The sequence below is a fragment of the Myotis daubentonii genome, chromosome 20 (genome assembly GCF_963259705.1).
Source record: "Myotis daubentonii chromosome 20, mMyoDau2.1, whole genome shotgun sequence".
Lineage (NCBI taxonomy): Eukaryota > Metazoa > Chordata > Mammalia > Chiroptera > Vespertilionidae > Myotis > Myotis daubentonii.
The window spans coordinates 3,108,605-3,124,090 of NC_081859.1; the positions used below are offsets into that span (position 1 = coordinate 3,108,605).

The window sequence follows — 15,486 nt, forward strand, 5'->3', positions numbered from 1 at the left end:
GGCTGCAGATATGTTTTCCAATTAGTGTTTTCATTTTCAGGGGATGGGTGGAAAAGGTGAAGGGGGAGGAGAAGGGCACACTTCCTGTTATGAAATCAATCAGTCCCTGGGATAGAATGTACAGCACGGGGGATACGGTCAGTAACGTCACAACAACGTCGTATGGTGACAGATGATTACTCGGTTTATTGTGATGATCGCATTGTAAGGGATATAAAGGCAGAGTGACTCCATTGAACAATTAAAACAATATACTGTAGCCCTGACTGGTTTGGCTTAGTGGATAGGGTGTCTGCCTGTGGACTGAAGGGTCCCAGGTTCGATTCCGGTCAAGGGCATGTACCTTGGTTGTGGGCACAGCCCCAGTGGGGGGTGTGGAGGAGGCAGCTGATAGATGTTTCTCTCTCATCGATGTTTCTAACTCTCTATCCATCTCCCTCCTCTCTGTAAAAAATCAATAAAATATATATTTTTTAAAAACAAGTATACTGTACTATTGTATGTCAACTATACTTCATTCTATTTTTCTTTTGTTTTTTTGTTAACTTTTATTGTTGAAAGTATTATATGTACCCCTTTTGTCCCCCCATTAACCTCTTCTAGCCCGCCCCCCCCCCATCCCTGCCCTAGGCCTTCACCATCCTACTGTTATCTATTTTTGTTTAATCTGACCCTGCACATTAGGTATGATCATAGTCATTATTTCACAAGTGAGAAAACTGAAGGGTCAGAGGAGGGACATAATTGGCCCAGAATCACACCTAGTTGCCCGGGAGGGACATAATTTGCCCAGCTGGCACTGACCCAAAATTTATTTAGTTCCCAAATTCTTTCCCTCCCACTGATCACCTTACTCCTTGATAAATGCTGCCACCGGCTGACACCCTTCTCTGGAGGGTGAGCCCATTTTCAATTCGTGTTTATTTGTAGAAGTTTAGTGTCCTGGTCCTGCATATTGTAATAACCTGGTTCTAGAAATAGCATCACAAGCCCTAGCTGGTTTGGTTCAGTGGATAGAGCATCAGCCTGTAGACTGAAGGGTCCCAGGTTCAATTCCAGTCAAGGGCACATGCCCAGCTTGCGGGCTCGATCCCCAGTAGGGGGTGTGCAGGAGGCAGCCGATCAATAATTCTCATCACTGATGTTTCTCTCTCCCTCCCTCTCCCTTCCTCTCTGAAATCAGTAAAAATATATTTTTAAAAAATGATACACAAGCAGATCAGGAACTGAGTGAAGGAAGGTTTTGACTTGTATCCGTGCAACTTTAGAACTTTGGGTATATATTTTTTTTCGGGTTTAGTGCTGTAGATTTTATTACTTGAGATACTGATGAAACTGAGAAAATTCCTAGAGCACCTTGAGTAAATATAATGTATAAACTTGTCACTGGGCTCCCTACCAGAGATATCACCAACAAACACATAAAGTGAGTCTGGAGAGGGATGAACTCTTTTCTCCTCTTTCTCCTCTCGGGGACCTGAAACTCACTTCATTTATCATATTTTTGTTGGCATCTATGGTTACCCACCTTGTTTTATTGAAACTCAAGCGGCTTGTGGTGATCACTTGCCTGAGAAAGCAATTTTAGGAACATCGATTGCTATGAAATGTACCCGACTCTGTAGCCTGTTTGGTTTGGACAATAGATCTTCATTTCCCCCTAGTAGCATCATCCGTTCTGAAATTGCCACTCACGTTCCATAAGCTGTGAATGGCACAGTGGTTTTTGGTCAGAGAGCATCCCAGGGGTTCCTAAGGAATGTTTTGAGGCTGCTGAATAGACAGCCCCCAGTGAGAAACTTCTCCCGGAAACGCAAGTTTCAATAGCATTTCCCCAAGTCCTGTTCTGATCTACTTGACCTTGGGTTGATGGCCGTGGCTCTGAGGCCCCAGCTACCTGTGTCGATGGAGACATCCCAGGGGCCTCTGTGTAATGAGCGTGTAACCTAGTCGCTCCCATGTACCCAAGCACTACCCCATACTGTGGGGCCTTGACTTACGAGTTTAATTCATTCCGTGACGGAGCTCGTAACTCAAATTACTCGTATGTCAAATCAAGAAGTGAACGAGTGAGACACGTGATGCTAGACTGATGTTGTGGCGTTCACTGTGACGTTTGCTGCGCCAGCTAGCAGTGGGGTATCTGAAGCTGGCTCATAACCTGGATTTTAGCTTGCAACTCAAAGCAAAAAATCGGCCGAGAGATGGCTCGTATCTTGAAAAACTCGTTAGTTGGGACACTCGTAAGTCAAGGCCCCACTGCATTTCCATCCAACAAAATGACAACAGGCACTTTGCCTCCTATCAGAGGACACACACATCGAGAGACATGGCCACTCCTTTAGGAAGCTCGAGGTGTATAAGAGGGTCGATGTCAACAGGAATAACTCATCTGGGGCTGGCACTACCAGCGGCACCTACGTCGGGTCATTCTTCTCATGAAAGTGATTTCCTACACAGTTCATAGGAGTGTAATTGCTACTCACTTTTCCCAAACGAAACTTTACAGAATGTGTCAAACCTTCAAAAAAAATCTCTCACTTTCAATCAGTCATTCAACTTTTAATAAATTATTTTAAGAAACCCAGGGGTTCACACCCAAGCAAGAGTATCTGTTGCATCTTATAAATGCCAAACAGAAGACACAGTCTGAATGCACAGTTGTGAATTTCTTAAATGCATCAGGGTATATCTACCTGGTAGAATATTACGCAGTGATTAAAAATTAGATTTTAGAGTAGTGGTTTTTCATCTTTATGTTTTGCCACCCACATTTGACATAGTAATGCATACGTGTTTGTGTGTGTTACTACATAAATGGTACTGTATAGAACTAAACTCTAATATATAAACTATCTGTGTTTAGAACTAAAATTATCCTTATTATGTGCAACACAGTCTGAGGTATTCCGACCTATTCTATAATATTCAATTATTTTCTTAAATGTTATCTGCATCTTTCTAAATTGATTTTCCTACCCACTAACGCAATGAATGTGAACAAAACATTATATTAGAAGAAATATGTGTAGCATGGATAATTGATCAAAATATAATTATTTTAATATACATGTTACTCATAATAAGGCATAATATTATGCACAGTGTAATTCCAGTTTTAACAAACCATATCTTTGTATAAAAAGTAGGTGCTATATTAGTATGTAAAAAACTGTATTTCATATAATGTTTATTTCTTGTAATGTTTTTCTGTGCTTTTCTCATTTTTCTCTAATGGACCCACTCAACTTTTATTTCAGGAAAATAGTTTTAGCTAAGGGACTTAAAGTATTTGTCTTGTTCTTTCTCAGTCCACACAGAAGCTAGTAATCAGTAGTTAAAGGTAAATGGGCTCCTAAACCATCTCTTTTTAGTCCGTCATGACCGGATTTTTTCAGTGTTCAACATTAAATACACCAGGTCTCAACAATTTCAGTTTATCTTTAACGTTCTAGGAACTCACACTCTATACAGTTTTGCTAAAATAATTCCAATCTGAAATGTTTGCCACTCCAGAGTACTTGTGACTAACAGGGCCACTTTAGCTTGCAAGATCGCCCCCCCAACATGAAGATGTATTCTAGGCCTTCACACACTATGTGGAATCAGAATATATGGGATTTCTCTGGGCTTGGGGTTGGAGGAAATCAGCTAGGAAAAGACAGGGCGATGCCTTAGGTTTGAAGTAAGGAGCAAAGAGGCCTTTTCCTCGGATGTATAATTGGCACCTTTCTCTCCGTCACTCTGTAGGATGAGGGACAGACTCGATCTGGAGGGTTCCACCAGTCACACCATCAGAAATACATTTCACTTAATGAAATCACCCTCTGGGCATCTCTCGATATTTATCAGTGCGGCACCAACCCCAGCAGCTGAGCGAGAATGCATGCACGTGGCTATCTTCCGGGGCAGCTTACTGCGTTTCCTTGTACCGTGTTTACCCCCAGCGGCTAACCTAGGTGTTGCGTCATCGCTAAGCCTGGATGGGTCGTGGATGGACATGTTTTCTGAGTTGCTGCTCTGTGCTGTGAACCCATCAGTCTGTTTGCAATGGGGCGGAGGCGGGCGGGAGGGGCGGGAGGAGGGAGGGTCATCTTGTCCCATGTGTTGCTGGGAGGGAAGCCGGCCCTGGCGTTTGAACTACGATGTACCCAAAGGGTCCCGTGTTCACCCTTGCACACAAATAAGCTGTGAGGAGTAGGTGTTAACCTGTGAGCAGGTTTTCAGTGATCATGCCGTGTTGCTTTCTGTTCTTTTCCTCAGGGGAAATCGCTCACGTCAAAGAGGCTAACGAGCCTCGTGCAGTCTAACTGATAGGACCACCCTGTAGCATGGAAGCAGACCGAGTGGTTGCCTATACGTTGTCGCTCTCTGTTGTGACCTGGAGCCGAGATGTTGCATGAGCAAAGGACCCGCGTCGTCCTTCCTTCGTGTGCCATCTCCACGGGACTCCGCCATCTCCATGCCTCCATGTCCAAACGTTGTCAGCCTACTTCCTCCACGTACCAAGCTGGATCTGTGTCTTTTCCTTTTGAATCAAGTTCAAGTGACGTACACCTTTTACGCCCTGCCCCCTCCCCCCCCCACCACCACCACCTTTCTTTTTCTTTCCCGTAAAGCTTCAGCTAGACACACAGTTCACTGGCAATGGAATCCGTCACAAACCGGAAGAACTGTCCAAGAAGAGCCGCATCTATCGATCAGTATGCCTACGGCTTCCCATTCCTTACCATTTAGCCCGGGAAGGCTCATTTCACCGAGGTAGTCGCAGAAACAAGCTCCCATTTCTGTCCGCCGTCTGTACGTTCTCGGTTCCCGTTTCTGCATTTATTTTTATACCGTATTTAAATACGAAACACCTCTTAACTCCCAATGGATTCAGGCGGATTCCTGCCCTGTAAATTTGTGTATGTTTATATCGTCGTTTTATCTTTCATTAAAAGATGCAGAATCTTGTGGCTTCTGTAACGTTTGACTTTCGTGACAGCTGAGAAACAGAGAATGCTCAGAGAGCACCCACAAAAGTAGAGGAGCAATTTAAACAGGCGCCCTGGCCCTAGCCGGTTTGGCTCAGTGGATTGAGCATCGGCCTGGGGACTGAAGGGTCCCGGGTTTGAATCTGAGCCCTGGTCAGGGCCCATGGGGGAGGCAACCAATCGATGTGTCACATCGATGTTTCTTTGTCTCTCCCCCTCCATTCCACTCTCTCTAAAAAAAAAATCAATGGGAAAATATCCTCAGGTGAGGATTAAAGAAATAAATAAATAATTTTTAAAAATTAAAAATAAACGATCGCCCTGGAAGTTTCATTTCAGGGTTTCAAGACAAGCTTGGGTGGTACAGTAACCGGGACAGATTGAACGTGTTCGATCCTTTTTCTCCCATGAAAAATCAACAACAATGGAACTTCGACATTTTCAGAGCTATTTATAGGTCTTCCTGCCTCATTATGAATATGCATCTCTATGTTTCGCTGATGAAAATTTTATTAGAATTAGGTTTGAGTGTGACTTCCCAACTCCAGGGCTGATTTCATTTATTAATTTTTTAAGTATATTTTTATTGATTTCAGAGAGGAAGGGAAAGGGAGAGAGAGAGAGAGAAACATCGATGATGAGAGAGAATCATGCAGGCCCCTCACTGGGGATCGAGTCCACAACCCAGGCATGTGCCCTGACCTGGAATTGAACCATGACCACCTCCTGGTTCACAGGTCGATGCCAGCCGGGCCCATTTAAGCCTTTCATGCATATCGAGTTTGTGAGTGGTGTCAGAGAGGGGTCTACTTTTATTCTTTCACATGTGAATATCCAATGTTTCCAGGACCATCTATTAAAGAGATTTTTCTCCATTGAGTATCCCTGGCCCCCTGGTCAAACATGAGTTGATTGCATATGTGTGGGTTGGTATCTGGACTCTTGATTCTGTCCGGTTGGTCTATGTGTCTGTTTTTGTGGATCTGACCAGAAGGTGTCGCTGGGAAGTTTTTCAGACGATTGAGTCTCTCATTCCTTCCTCAGATGGTCTGTTAGTAAACACAAGTAAGGCTGCCGTGGTCCATTCCTGCACAGGCAGTTGCAACCCAGGGCTGCCCACGCAGAGAGTGACAGCCGAGACAGGCGATAGTGAGATTGATTACTTTGTGTTTTTTGAATCATATTGATGTTTGCTTTTATTTATTTATTTATTTTATTGTTAATCCTCACCCAAGGATCTTTTTCCATTGATTTTTAGAGATAGTGGAAGGGAGAGGGAGGGACAGAGAGAAGCATCGATGTGAGAGAGACTCATCGATTGGTTGCCTTCCACACATGTCCCTACTGTTCCGGGAACCTCGAGCCTGCAACCAAAGTACATGCCCTTGACCCGAATCGAACCCAGGACCTTTCAGTCCCCGGGTGTGCCACGCCAGCATGGCCAAGGGTGAACCTGAGTGGGGGTGGTGAAGGATTGAGAAACAACAGACGAGAGAATGAAGGCTGGGTCTCAGGGGGGACGCTGCCCCTCTGATGGACAGCGCCCACGCCCACAAGCTGTGTCTTTATTTTATAGCAGATGCCACGAGGCAAAGTAAGGGCGTGGTCAAGATGTTTACAACATTCCCATGGGTTTCGATCCTACTCAACTACATGCACCTGAACTCCACCAAGCCCACATCACTCAGACACGTGAGGCCACGTGTTCGGACCACAGGTTCAAGCTTACAACGACAGCTGTTGGCTATAACTATGCTGGGAGGGCCCTGCCCTCCAAGCTGGGACTTGCACGTGGCCATGAGAGGACTGTGCCCTCTCATTAATTAGTCTGCGGCTTGAACCTGTCCAAACACCGTAGCCGCTCTCCACACCCGGAGCCAGTGCTCTATCCACTGAGCCACACCAGGAAGGGCGACGTTTGCTAGAGGCAGCTTCTGCTCATCACAGTCACCAGGCCACTCTCTGAGCCGGTCTTGCGTCACCATTTGATTTCCTTCGTTTTCTTTATCCTTCCATGAACTTGGGTCGATGGGTGAGCGTGTATCACAGAAGGTACAAGGACGGTAGAATCTACCCTTGACTTTTTATCTTTGAATAAAACCACTGATGCTGGCACAAACTCACACCATATTCACCTACATGTAGAAACACTCTACACCAGTAGAAATGTGACCCCCATGAGAGAGGTGTCAAAGTCACTGAAAACTCCTTCAAAAGGAGAAAAAAATCCATGTGGTTTCTGAGTCCTAGGGATGGGGAAATGGAGGTTATTTCTAACTATTTAGCAAGTCTGACACCTAGCGGTCAGTTGGTATTTCTCAGGCGCCTAAAAGTACATCTGGTCACCTTGGCTGTGATGGGAGCAGAGCCCTGACTGGTGGAGTCAGTGCGACTGGGGGAAATCAGGAAAGTCATTTGGATGTTTGTTCCACCTTAAGCAACATGGACTCAAAGACATGAGTTCCAGGCGGTCACTTCACAAGGAAGAGGGAGACAGAGCAAAGGGGAATGTGCATGTTTCTTAGCAATAACCTCAATAATAAGGATTCTACAGGATACCGGGTGTCAGGTACTATACTAAAGGCTTCCACCATCAGTGTCCTCTCGGCCACCTTGAAAAATAAGGCTATTGAACGCTGACAAAATAGGTAAATGACTTGCTGAGTTGCCCAAGTTCTTATAACAAAAGTTAATAGGTTCAAATTTCTCTCCTAAATCCTGTGCTTTCTTGTGAGTCACCCAGCACATTGTAGCAGGCAGAGGGAGAGGGTATGAAAAATCTTTCCTCTCTGCGTATGGCATTATGCTGGGGCAACAATAAGCAATAATTGCATTATTAGATATTAATATTATTCGTTAATATTATACAAATAAATCATAAATTATTATCCATGAGTGGAAGAAGACAATTATAAAAATCTCTGCCTTAATACAGAGTTCTTGATTTTATTTGCTATTCAATTGACATGGATGTGTATGAGTTGTTGTTTTTAATTTTTAATTTGAACATTTATCCCCCAGTTTTACTGAGACATAATTGACATAGGCCACTGGATTCGTTTTAGGTGTGCAGCATGATGTTTTTGATAGATTGCGAAACGATTACTACAACAAGTCGCATTAACATCCATTATGAATGATCTGAGAATCTCTCTCTGATCCCACCTGTCGTTTTTCCTTTAGGACATTATAATGTCCACCTAGAGCAGTGATGGCGAACCTATGACACGCGTGTCAGAGGTGACACGAACTCATTTTTTTGGTTGATTTTTCTTTGTTAAATGGCATTTAAATATATAAAATAAATATCAAAAATATACATCTTTGTTTTACTATGGTTGCAAAGATCAAAAAATTTCTATATGTGACACGGCACCAGAGTGAAGTCAGGGTTTTTCAAAATGCTGACACGCCGAGCTCAAAAGGTTCGCCATCACTGACCTAGAGCCTGTATGAGAATAGAAAGACAATCAAAGAAACCCTCCCTCCCTCCCTCCCTACCCCCATTTTTCTGACCGGAGTGCGAATTTCAGGACACAGATCACTTGTCCGTTGCTGTCTCAGTGGCCTTTGGTGGCCCCTTTCATGTCCCAAGGTTGCCCAGTAGGAGGGCGCTCTAGGCATTCTTCTCCCCCAAGCCCAGCCCTCTGAGATGTTAAATGACTAAACAAAACAGAGACAGACTCAGGTACAGAGACCAGCCTGGCAGCCGTCAGAGGGGAGGGGGCTGGGTGAAAACGGTGAAAGAATGAAGCAAAAACAAACAAAGAAAAAAATCATAGACACAGACAACAGTCTGGTGAGAGAGAATCATTGATCAGCTGCCTCCTGCACGCCCCCCTATTGGGATTGAGCCCACAACCCAGAGGGAAGGCGGGGGTGGGCAGGTAGAAGAGGGTGAAGGGGCTAAATAGTGATAGAAGGACACTTGGGGTGGTGAACCCAATGAAATATACAGCCCTAACCGGTTTGGCTCAGTGGTTAGAGCGTCGGCCTGCGGACTAAAGGGTCCCAGGTTCCATTCCAGTCAAGGGCATATACCTTGGTTGCAGGCACATCCCCAGTAGGGGGTGTGCAGGAGGCAGCTGATCGATGTTTCTCTCTCATCATCAATGTTTCTAACTCTCTCCCTTTCCCTTCCTCTCTGTAAAAAAATCAATAAAGTATATTTTAAAAATATATAGATACACAGAAGACGTGCTATGGAATTGTACACCTGAAACCTACATAACTTCACTAACCAATGTCACCCCAATACATCCAAAAAGAAAAAAACAAGCAGAGAGCTGGGGGGCGGGGGTGTCCTGGGGGCCAGACCTTAGGCACGGCTGGACCGTAAATGCTTTGCGGGCTGAGTCTGAGTCACCGGAAAAGACCTATGACACTGTTCCTTCTGTAGCTCATCATTTCTGGAAAAACCTAATCCCGGGATATCTAAGAATGTCCCCGAGGGGCCTCGCAGATCCCTCCCTGAGTCAGAAATCCCTGGTCAATTGGCTCGAGGGCGGCTTCCAGGGGCAACGTGATCCAAGAAGACTCCGATGAGATGGCCCAGAGCGTGTCCCTAAGTGTGAGGACAAGGAGGAGTGGGTGGTGATGTGCGGGAGGGGCCCGGGGTGGGGGCCAGAAACTCATTAAGCCACCGCACCCCGGCCCTGGCCCTGCTTACATTAGCCCTGGGTGTTTCATGACGGGCCTGGCCCTGGAGACGCGGGCCAGGCCAGGGCAGGAAATGAGCCGCCTGGGACAGGGCAGGGAGGGACTTTCCCTTTTGTCTCGGGCCAGGATGTGGCTTCACACGAGCGGCTGAGTGAGCCCGGGCCAGCCGCCTGCCTCCTGGGAGGGTGCCTCTCAGACTTGACCGTGAAGCCTTGAGGCTCAGAGAGGCCTGCGGCTAAAAGCTCTGAGTGCAGCCCGGCCGGTGTGGCTCAGTGGTTGAGCATCAACCTATGAACCAGGAGGCCACGGTTTGATTCCAGGTCAGGGCACATGCCTGGGTTGCAGGCTCCATCCCCAATAGGGGGCGTGCAGGAGGCAGCTGATCTGTGATTCTCTCTCAGCATTGATGTTTCTCTCTCTCTGTCCCTCTCCCTTCCTTTCTGAAATCCTATCTAATAAAAGGGTAATATGCAAATTGACCGAATGGCAGAATGACTGGTTGCTATGACGTGCACTGTTCCACAGTGGCCGACACTCAGTGCAGGAGCAGGCCTAAGCCAGCAGTCAGACATCCCCCGAGGGCTCCCGGACTGCGAAAGGGCACAGGCTAGGCTGAGGGACCCCACCCCTGAGTGCACCAATGTCGTGCACCAGGCCTCTAGTCAGTAGATATATAAAGAGCACCTCATGTGACCTTGGAGCCAGTCTTCATGGGCTAAGCAGAGACTTGCTGGTGGAAAAGGAGGGGAAGGCACTGTGGCTCAGGGCTCCTAGCCATACGGCCTTCAGATGTCACCTAGGCAGACATAGGGATGATAGCGGCCCAGGTTTGAGAGTGCGAGTGGGAGATCAGAAAATAGAATTTGGGATTTTTTTCTTGTCTTTGCTTTAAGAAAAAAGTAGGGTTTCTGGACTGCTATAGTTTTTTTGTTGTTTTGTTTTTAATTCACACAAAAATAAAGATGAAATTATGTCAGTGGAGAGTGTTGTTCATATGACACAAGTTTCTATTGAGTGAGAAAATGTCATCTTTCTTTGATTCCATTTTGCTTGGAAATAGTGGTTTCAATTAAATGAGGGAAACACACTTGAAGAGCTTCAGCTTCAGGAAATAGGATATATTTTTTTCAAAAATAAAAATATACAACATAGTTTGGTAAAAATCAAACCATTACCAGATTCTTCATTTTTTTTTTTTCCTGAAACAGATTTGATAGTTAATCTAATTGGCTATTAAATGTATTTCTTTCGTAAAACCCATTATGTGTCATAGCTTTGGAAGGGGATTATAAATAGTATTTAATCCCACACAGAATTAAACAAGCATAATTTCATTTGGAAATACTTAGAAAAATGTACGAATATTCAAAAAAAGTAAAATCTTGTTTAAATCTTACAAAATTGTTCCCAGTAAGATGGCAGCTCTAGGAAGAAAGACCACAGGCCATCAAACTAGAAAAATACAGTTACGGATCTTTCTGTCTCTCTCCCTCTCCCTTCCTCTCTGTAATCAATAAAACTATATGTTTTCAAAAGGAATACATACTAATAGTTTCCAACTCTTAACGTCAACGCCACTTCTAAAATGTCTATCGGAAACTGGGGCTGCAAGCACATCATCTCCTCATGCTGAGGCTCTGAGACAATAGAAACAAGACCTTCACACAGCCTCCCAAAGTCTTCACTTTGGCTGTCCTCAACCCCATCTCCATGCAGGTGCCCATAGTCTACCTCTCCCCAAATCTTCATCATCATCATCATCATCACCGATCTCCTCATTGTCAGCCACTTTTTACAAATGAATGCAATTTTCAATTACGATTTGCACTTAAGGAACATAGGAAAGTCCAAGCTGCTGAGCATTAGCTCCTTTAAGTAGCCACTCATGCGGAGCCAGGATGAGCACCTGAGGCAGCGGCACCCGGAATAATTCATTCCACATACACTCAGAAGGGTGACGAGTAGGTCTTTCTCCCCCCTGAGATACAACTACATGCTCGTGATTTACCAAAACAAAGCCATTCATTCAAGGAGGCACAGTGCACGACATCTGTGCACTCAGGGGGTGTGGGGGGGGTCCCCCTCAGCCCAGCCTGCACCCTTTAGCAGTCCAGGAGCCCTTGGGGGATGTCCGACTGATGGCTTAGGCCTGCTCCCCCTGTGGGAGCACACTGACCACCAGGGAGCAGCTCCTGCATTCAGCATCTGCCCCCTGGTGGTCAGTGTGCATCATAGCGACCAGTCATTCTGCTGTTTGGTCAATTTGCATATTACCCTTTTATTATATAGGATATATATTTTATTGATTTCAGAGTGGAAGGGAGAGGGGGAGAGAAAAACATCAATGATGAGAGAGAATCATTGATCAGCTGCCTCCTGCATGCCCCACACTGGGGATCAAGCCCGTTGACCAGGAATCGAACCATGACCTCCTGGTTCATAGGTCGACACTCAACCACTGAGCTATGCTGTGCAGGCCACAGTGACTCTTAATTCTAAGCAACCAAGGACACATGTCCGGGTACTCTTGTGCGCCCACATGTGTGAGTGCATGTTTGTGTGCTGCTAAGAGGGCTCCTAAGTCCTGTTGAGGGCCCAACGACTCTTACGAAACAATGTTTTGATGCGTTAACTGTAAATGAATCAAAAACATACGAATTAAATTTCCTTTAATGCACATGGATTTTAAAATTAAGGGGAAAATGCTTGGCCAAGGCAATTTTGGCTTTTGCCAATCCCAAAGCGTGGGGAAAAGAGTCGGAGATGTTCGATGATCCCACTCCGGAAAACGTGGCCCAGGCCCTTCCCCCTTTTATAAAAACCTTTATTTGTTCACACACGTGGCACCAAAAAACCCACGAGACATTTCTATTGGCGACAACGCCTGATTCTAAACTGGACTTTGGGAGAAAATCCCTCGTTTATTGGTGAGCGTACCACGCATTTGCATTGATGGTGCATCATTAATTCGGGAATCTTCTGAAGACATAGTCCTCTTCCTCAGCCCTCAGGAGAGAGAGAGAGAGAGAGAGAGAGAGAGAGAGAGAGAGAGAGAGAGAGAGAGAGAGAGAGAGAGAGAGAGAGAGAAGTGCCCGCCTGTGTGCGCGTGTCTGCCTGTCTCTACATCATAAATATCTTGCCCGAGGCTTCGCGATGGGAACTATCCCCTCTTAATTGCTTCCAGATGTTGTTGTCCGCGGGCATGAGTTTTCTGACCGAGTGTGTCCTCAAGTCCTGCTGGGTGACTCGGCACATGCTCATGGTTAAGGCAAACGTGTGACGAGTCCCAGATGTGGGAGTCATCAGAGGGATGTGCAGATCGACGGGGACCCTCTAGGGGACAAGTGAGGCTGCTGGGAGGTCAGAGCCATTCATGAGGGTCACCCGGGAAGGTTGGGGAGCCCTGGGGGAGGGAGGGCGGGAGCAGAGTGTTGGGGGGGAAAGAACGTGAATCCCTCCTGTCCCAGAGCGCCCCTTCCTGTCTCAGGGAAGAGGAACAGGTAAAGGAGAAAGAATAAAAAACATCTTTATAACACAGTCATTCCTGTGCGGGTACATCTCCTGCTAGGTGTGTTCTGGAAGCAGGATGACGCGTTTTCTGTCCCCGATTCATCAAGCAGTGCTTGGAGAACAAGGTTGTTGGATTGACAGCTCCTGGACCAGTGTAGGGATAGAGAAAACAGCAAGACTCAAAAGGCACAGAGGCCATTGGGAACAATAATTTGGCGTACGCATCACGAGGACCCCAGCGGGACTGCCCGGGTGGCGTGGGGCGGGGGGGGGGGGGGGGGGGGCAGAGAGTGGGTTTGGGATGGGGACAGCCGGCAACACCACCTGTTGGTGAACGATGGGGCACCGTACATTTTTTTTTTCACTTGTAAAATGAAGATAATGCCACAACCTCGCAGGTTTGGATGAGAAGTTCTATTTCAGATGCTTACTTGGCCAGGAGAGCCAGATGGTAGCTGCTTGGGATGGAGGGCTTGAATGGGGAGAAAGGAAGTCATCATGAGTATTTTATTTAATTTTATTTTTCTTAAAAAATATATCACGCTCTTTTATTTTTATAAGTAGTGCATGATGTCACATCCATTTCAAATCAAGCCATGTAGCATTTCTGGGGTTTCGTTGGGTGACATATATCAAAAGGCTATTCCATAGAGCTGATGGGGAAGAAAAAGCAAAGAAGACGCTCTGTGGTTGCCATGGGAACAGGCAGTCCCACAGATCTGAGGGGCCTCACCTTCCACGTCCCCTCCTTACTTCTGCCTGCGGGCCATTCGGTGCAAGGTCACTTTCTGGGCTCCTCAGCATCACAAGAAGACTATTTTAGACCCAGTACCTTGCTTTCTTCTGTTCCCCAGAAGGGGAGGCGGGGTTAAAGAACCTGCCTCATCGCCACTAAATCGTTAGTGGATATAAATCGTTAGTGGATACTGAACTGAGCACCTAAACATAAGCTCCTTTCTCACCGGGAAACGGCAGCTCTCACAGCTTTGAAACGCACCTCTGTTTTGTACTTGAGTGAAAGTCCGACCTCCCAAAGTCGCCTCCCGTTTCTGAAACTCTCTGAAATGCCAAGTTGAATTTGGCATCTAGAATAATAAAAGCACAATATGCTAATTGGACCGGACGTCCTTCCAGATGAAGCCAGGGTTGTGAGGGAAGCCGGTGTCGGCAGCCGGGGAAGGAAGGCCTACTCTTGCACGAATTTCGTGCACTGAGCCTCTAGTCTTTTTAATAATATGCAGAGACGGCAAAGAAGAAGAGTACATTCCTGGTCCCCCAGCAGGTGCGCGCTTAGGGAAGGCTCTCGCCTTCTTTTCACCCCAGGAAGACAGAATGAAACCCTCAGTAGAGTCAGGAATTGAGCCTTTCCAACGATTTTCCCAGGGCCTCCTCTCTCCCTGGCTGGAGGGGAGGATTTCAGGGAACATAACATCCATTTAAAGAATCCCACTTCTAGCCGGCGGGGCTCAGTGGTTGAGCATCGACCTATGAGCCAGGAGGTCACAGTTCGATTCCTGGTCAAGGGCACATGCCTGGGTTGTGGGCTCCATCCCGTGTGGGGTGTGCAGGAGGCAGCCGATGCATGAGTCTCTCTCCTCATGGATGTCTCTCTCTCTCCCTCTCCCTTTCCTCTCTGACATCAATACAAATATATTTTTTAAAAGCGCAGAGAGCCTCTCCCGGCAGCAGGGTGCCGGTTCAGCAGCTCGAGTTGCTTAGAGGCTTTGGAATCTCGTCACGTGTCACAGTGGAGCCAGACTCTCCCCACTCCGCGTCTGAAACGCGTGGCTCCCCCCTCCCCACACTGCTCTCCTCCGCACAGGCAGCCTTGCTCTGACAGCCTCCCTTGGAAATGGACAAGCCTGGAGCCCGCCTGCCACGATTGCAATTGATGTGACTCCAACCCAGAACCGAGTTGCAGTCTTTTATGGGCAACGTTCGAGAAGGAAGTGAGTAGGGCCGTGGAGGAGGGGGCAGAGGCAGGGGAAGGCAGACGTGCTGAAAGGTTAAAAAAAAAAAAAATCAATAACTGTTTAGGAAGGCTCAGGGGGAAGCTCTCTCTCTGTTAACTTTAAAATATATACATTTATTTATTGATTACAGAGAGGAAGGATAGAGGGAGAGGGAGATAGAAACATCAATGATGAGTGAGAATCATGGATCGGCTGCCTCCTGCATGCCCCACACTGGGGATTGAGCCCGAAACCCAGGCATGTGCCCTTGACCAGAATGAAACCCAGGACCCTTCAGTCCGCAGGCCGATGCTCTATCCACTGAGCCACACCAGCTAGGGCTTTCTCTGTTAACTTTGATCCACAAGGCAAAGGGCTCTGCGGGTGCC

The 15,486-nt window shown here is 46.5% G+C and overlaps 1 protein-coding gene across 4 annotated transcripts in view; it reads left to right on the forward strand.

Moving 5' to 3' along the window:
* RGS7 (regulator of G protein signaling 7) overlaps positions 1 to 4,956 on the forward strand; it is a 125,732-nt gene extending 120,776 nt beyond the window's left edge. For all 4 annotated transcript variants that reach the window (XM_059677746.1, XM_059677748.1, XM_059677750.1 and 1 more), the window contains one exon: positions 4,264 to 4,956. Coding sequence is in view for 1 of the 4 variants with exons in the window: in XM_059677750.1 (XP_059533733.1) it covers positions 4,264 to 4,314 (51 nt within the window). In the remaining 3 variants the exon portion in view is untranslated. The remainder of the gene's footprint in view (positions 1 to 4,263) is intronic.
* Positions 4,957 to 15,486: the final 10,530 nt, after the last annotated feature.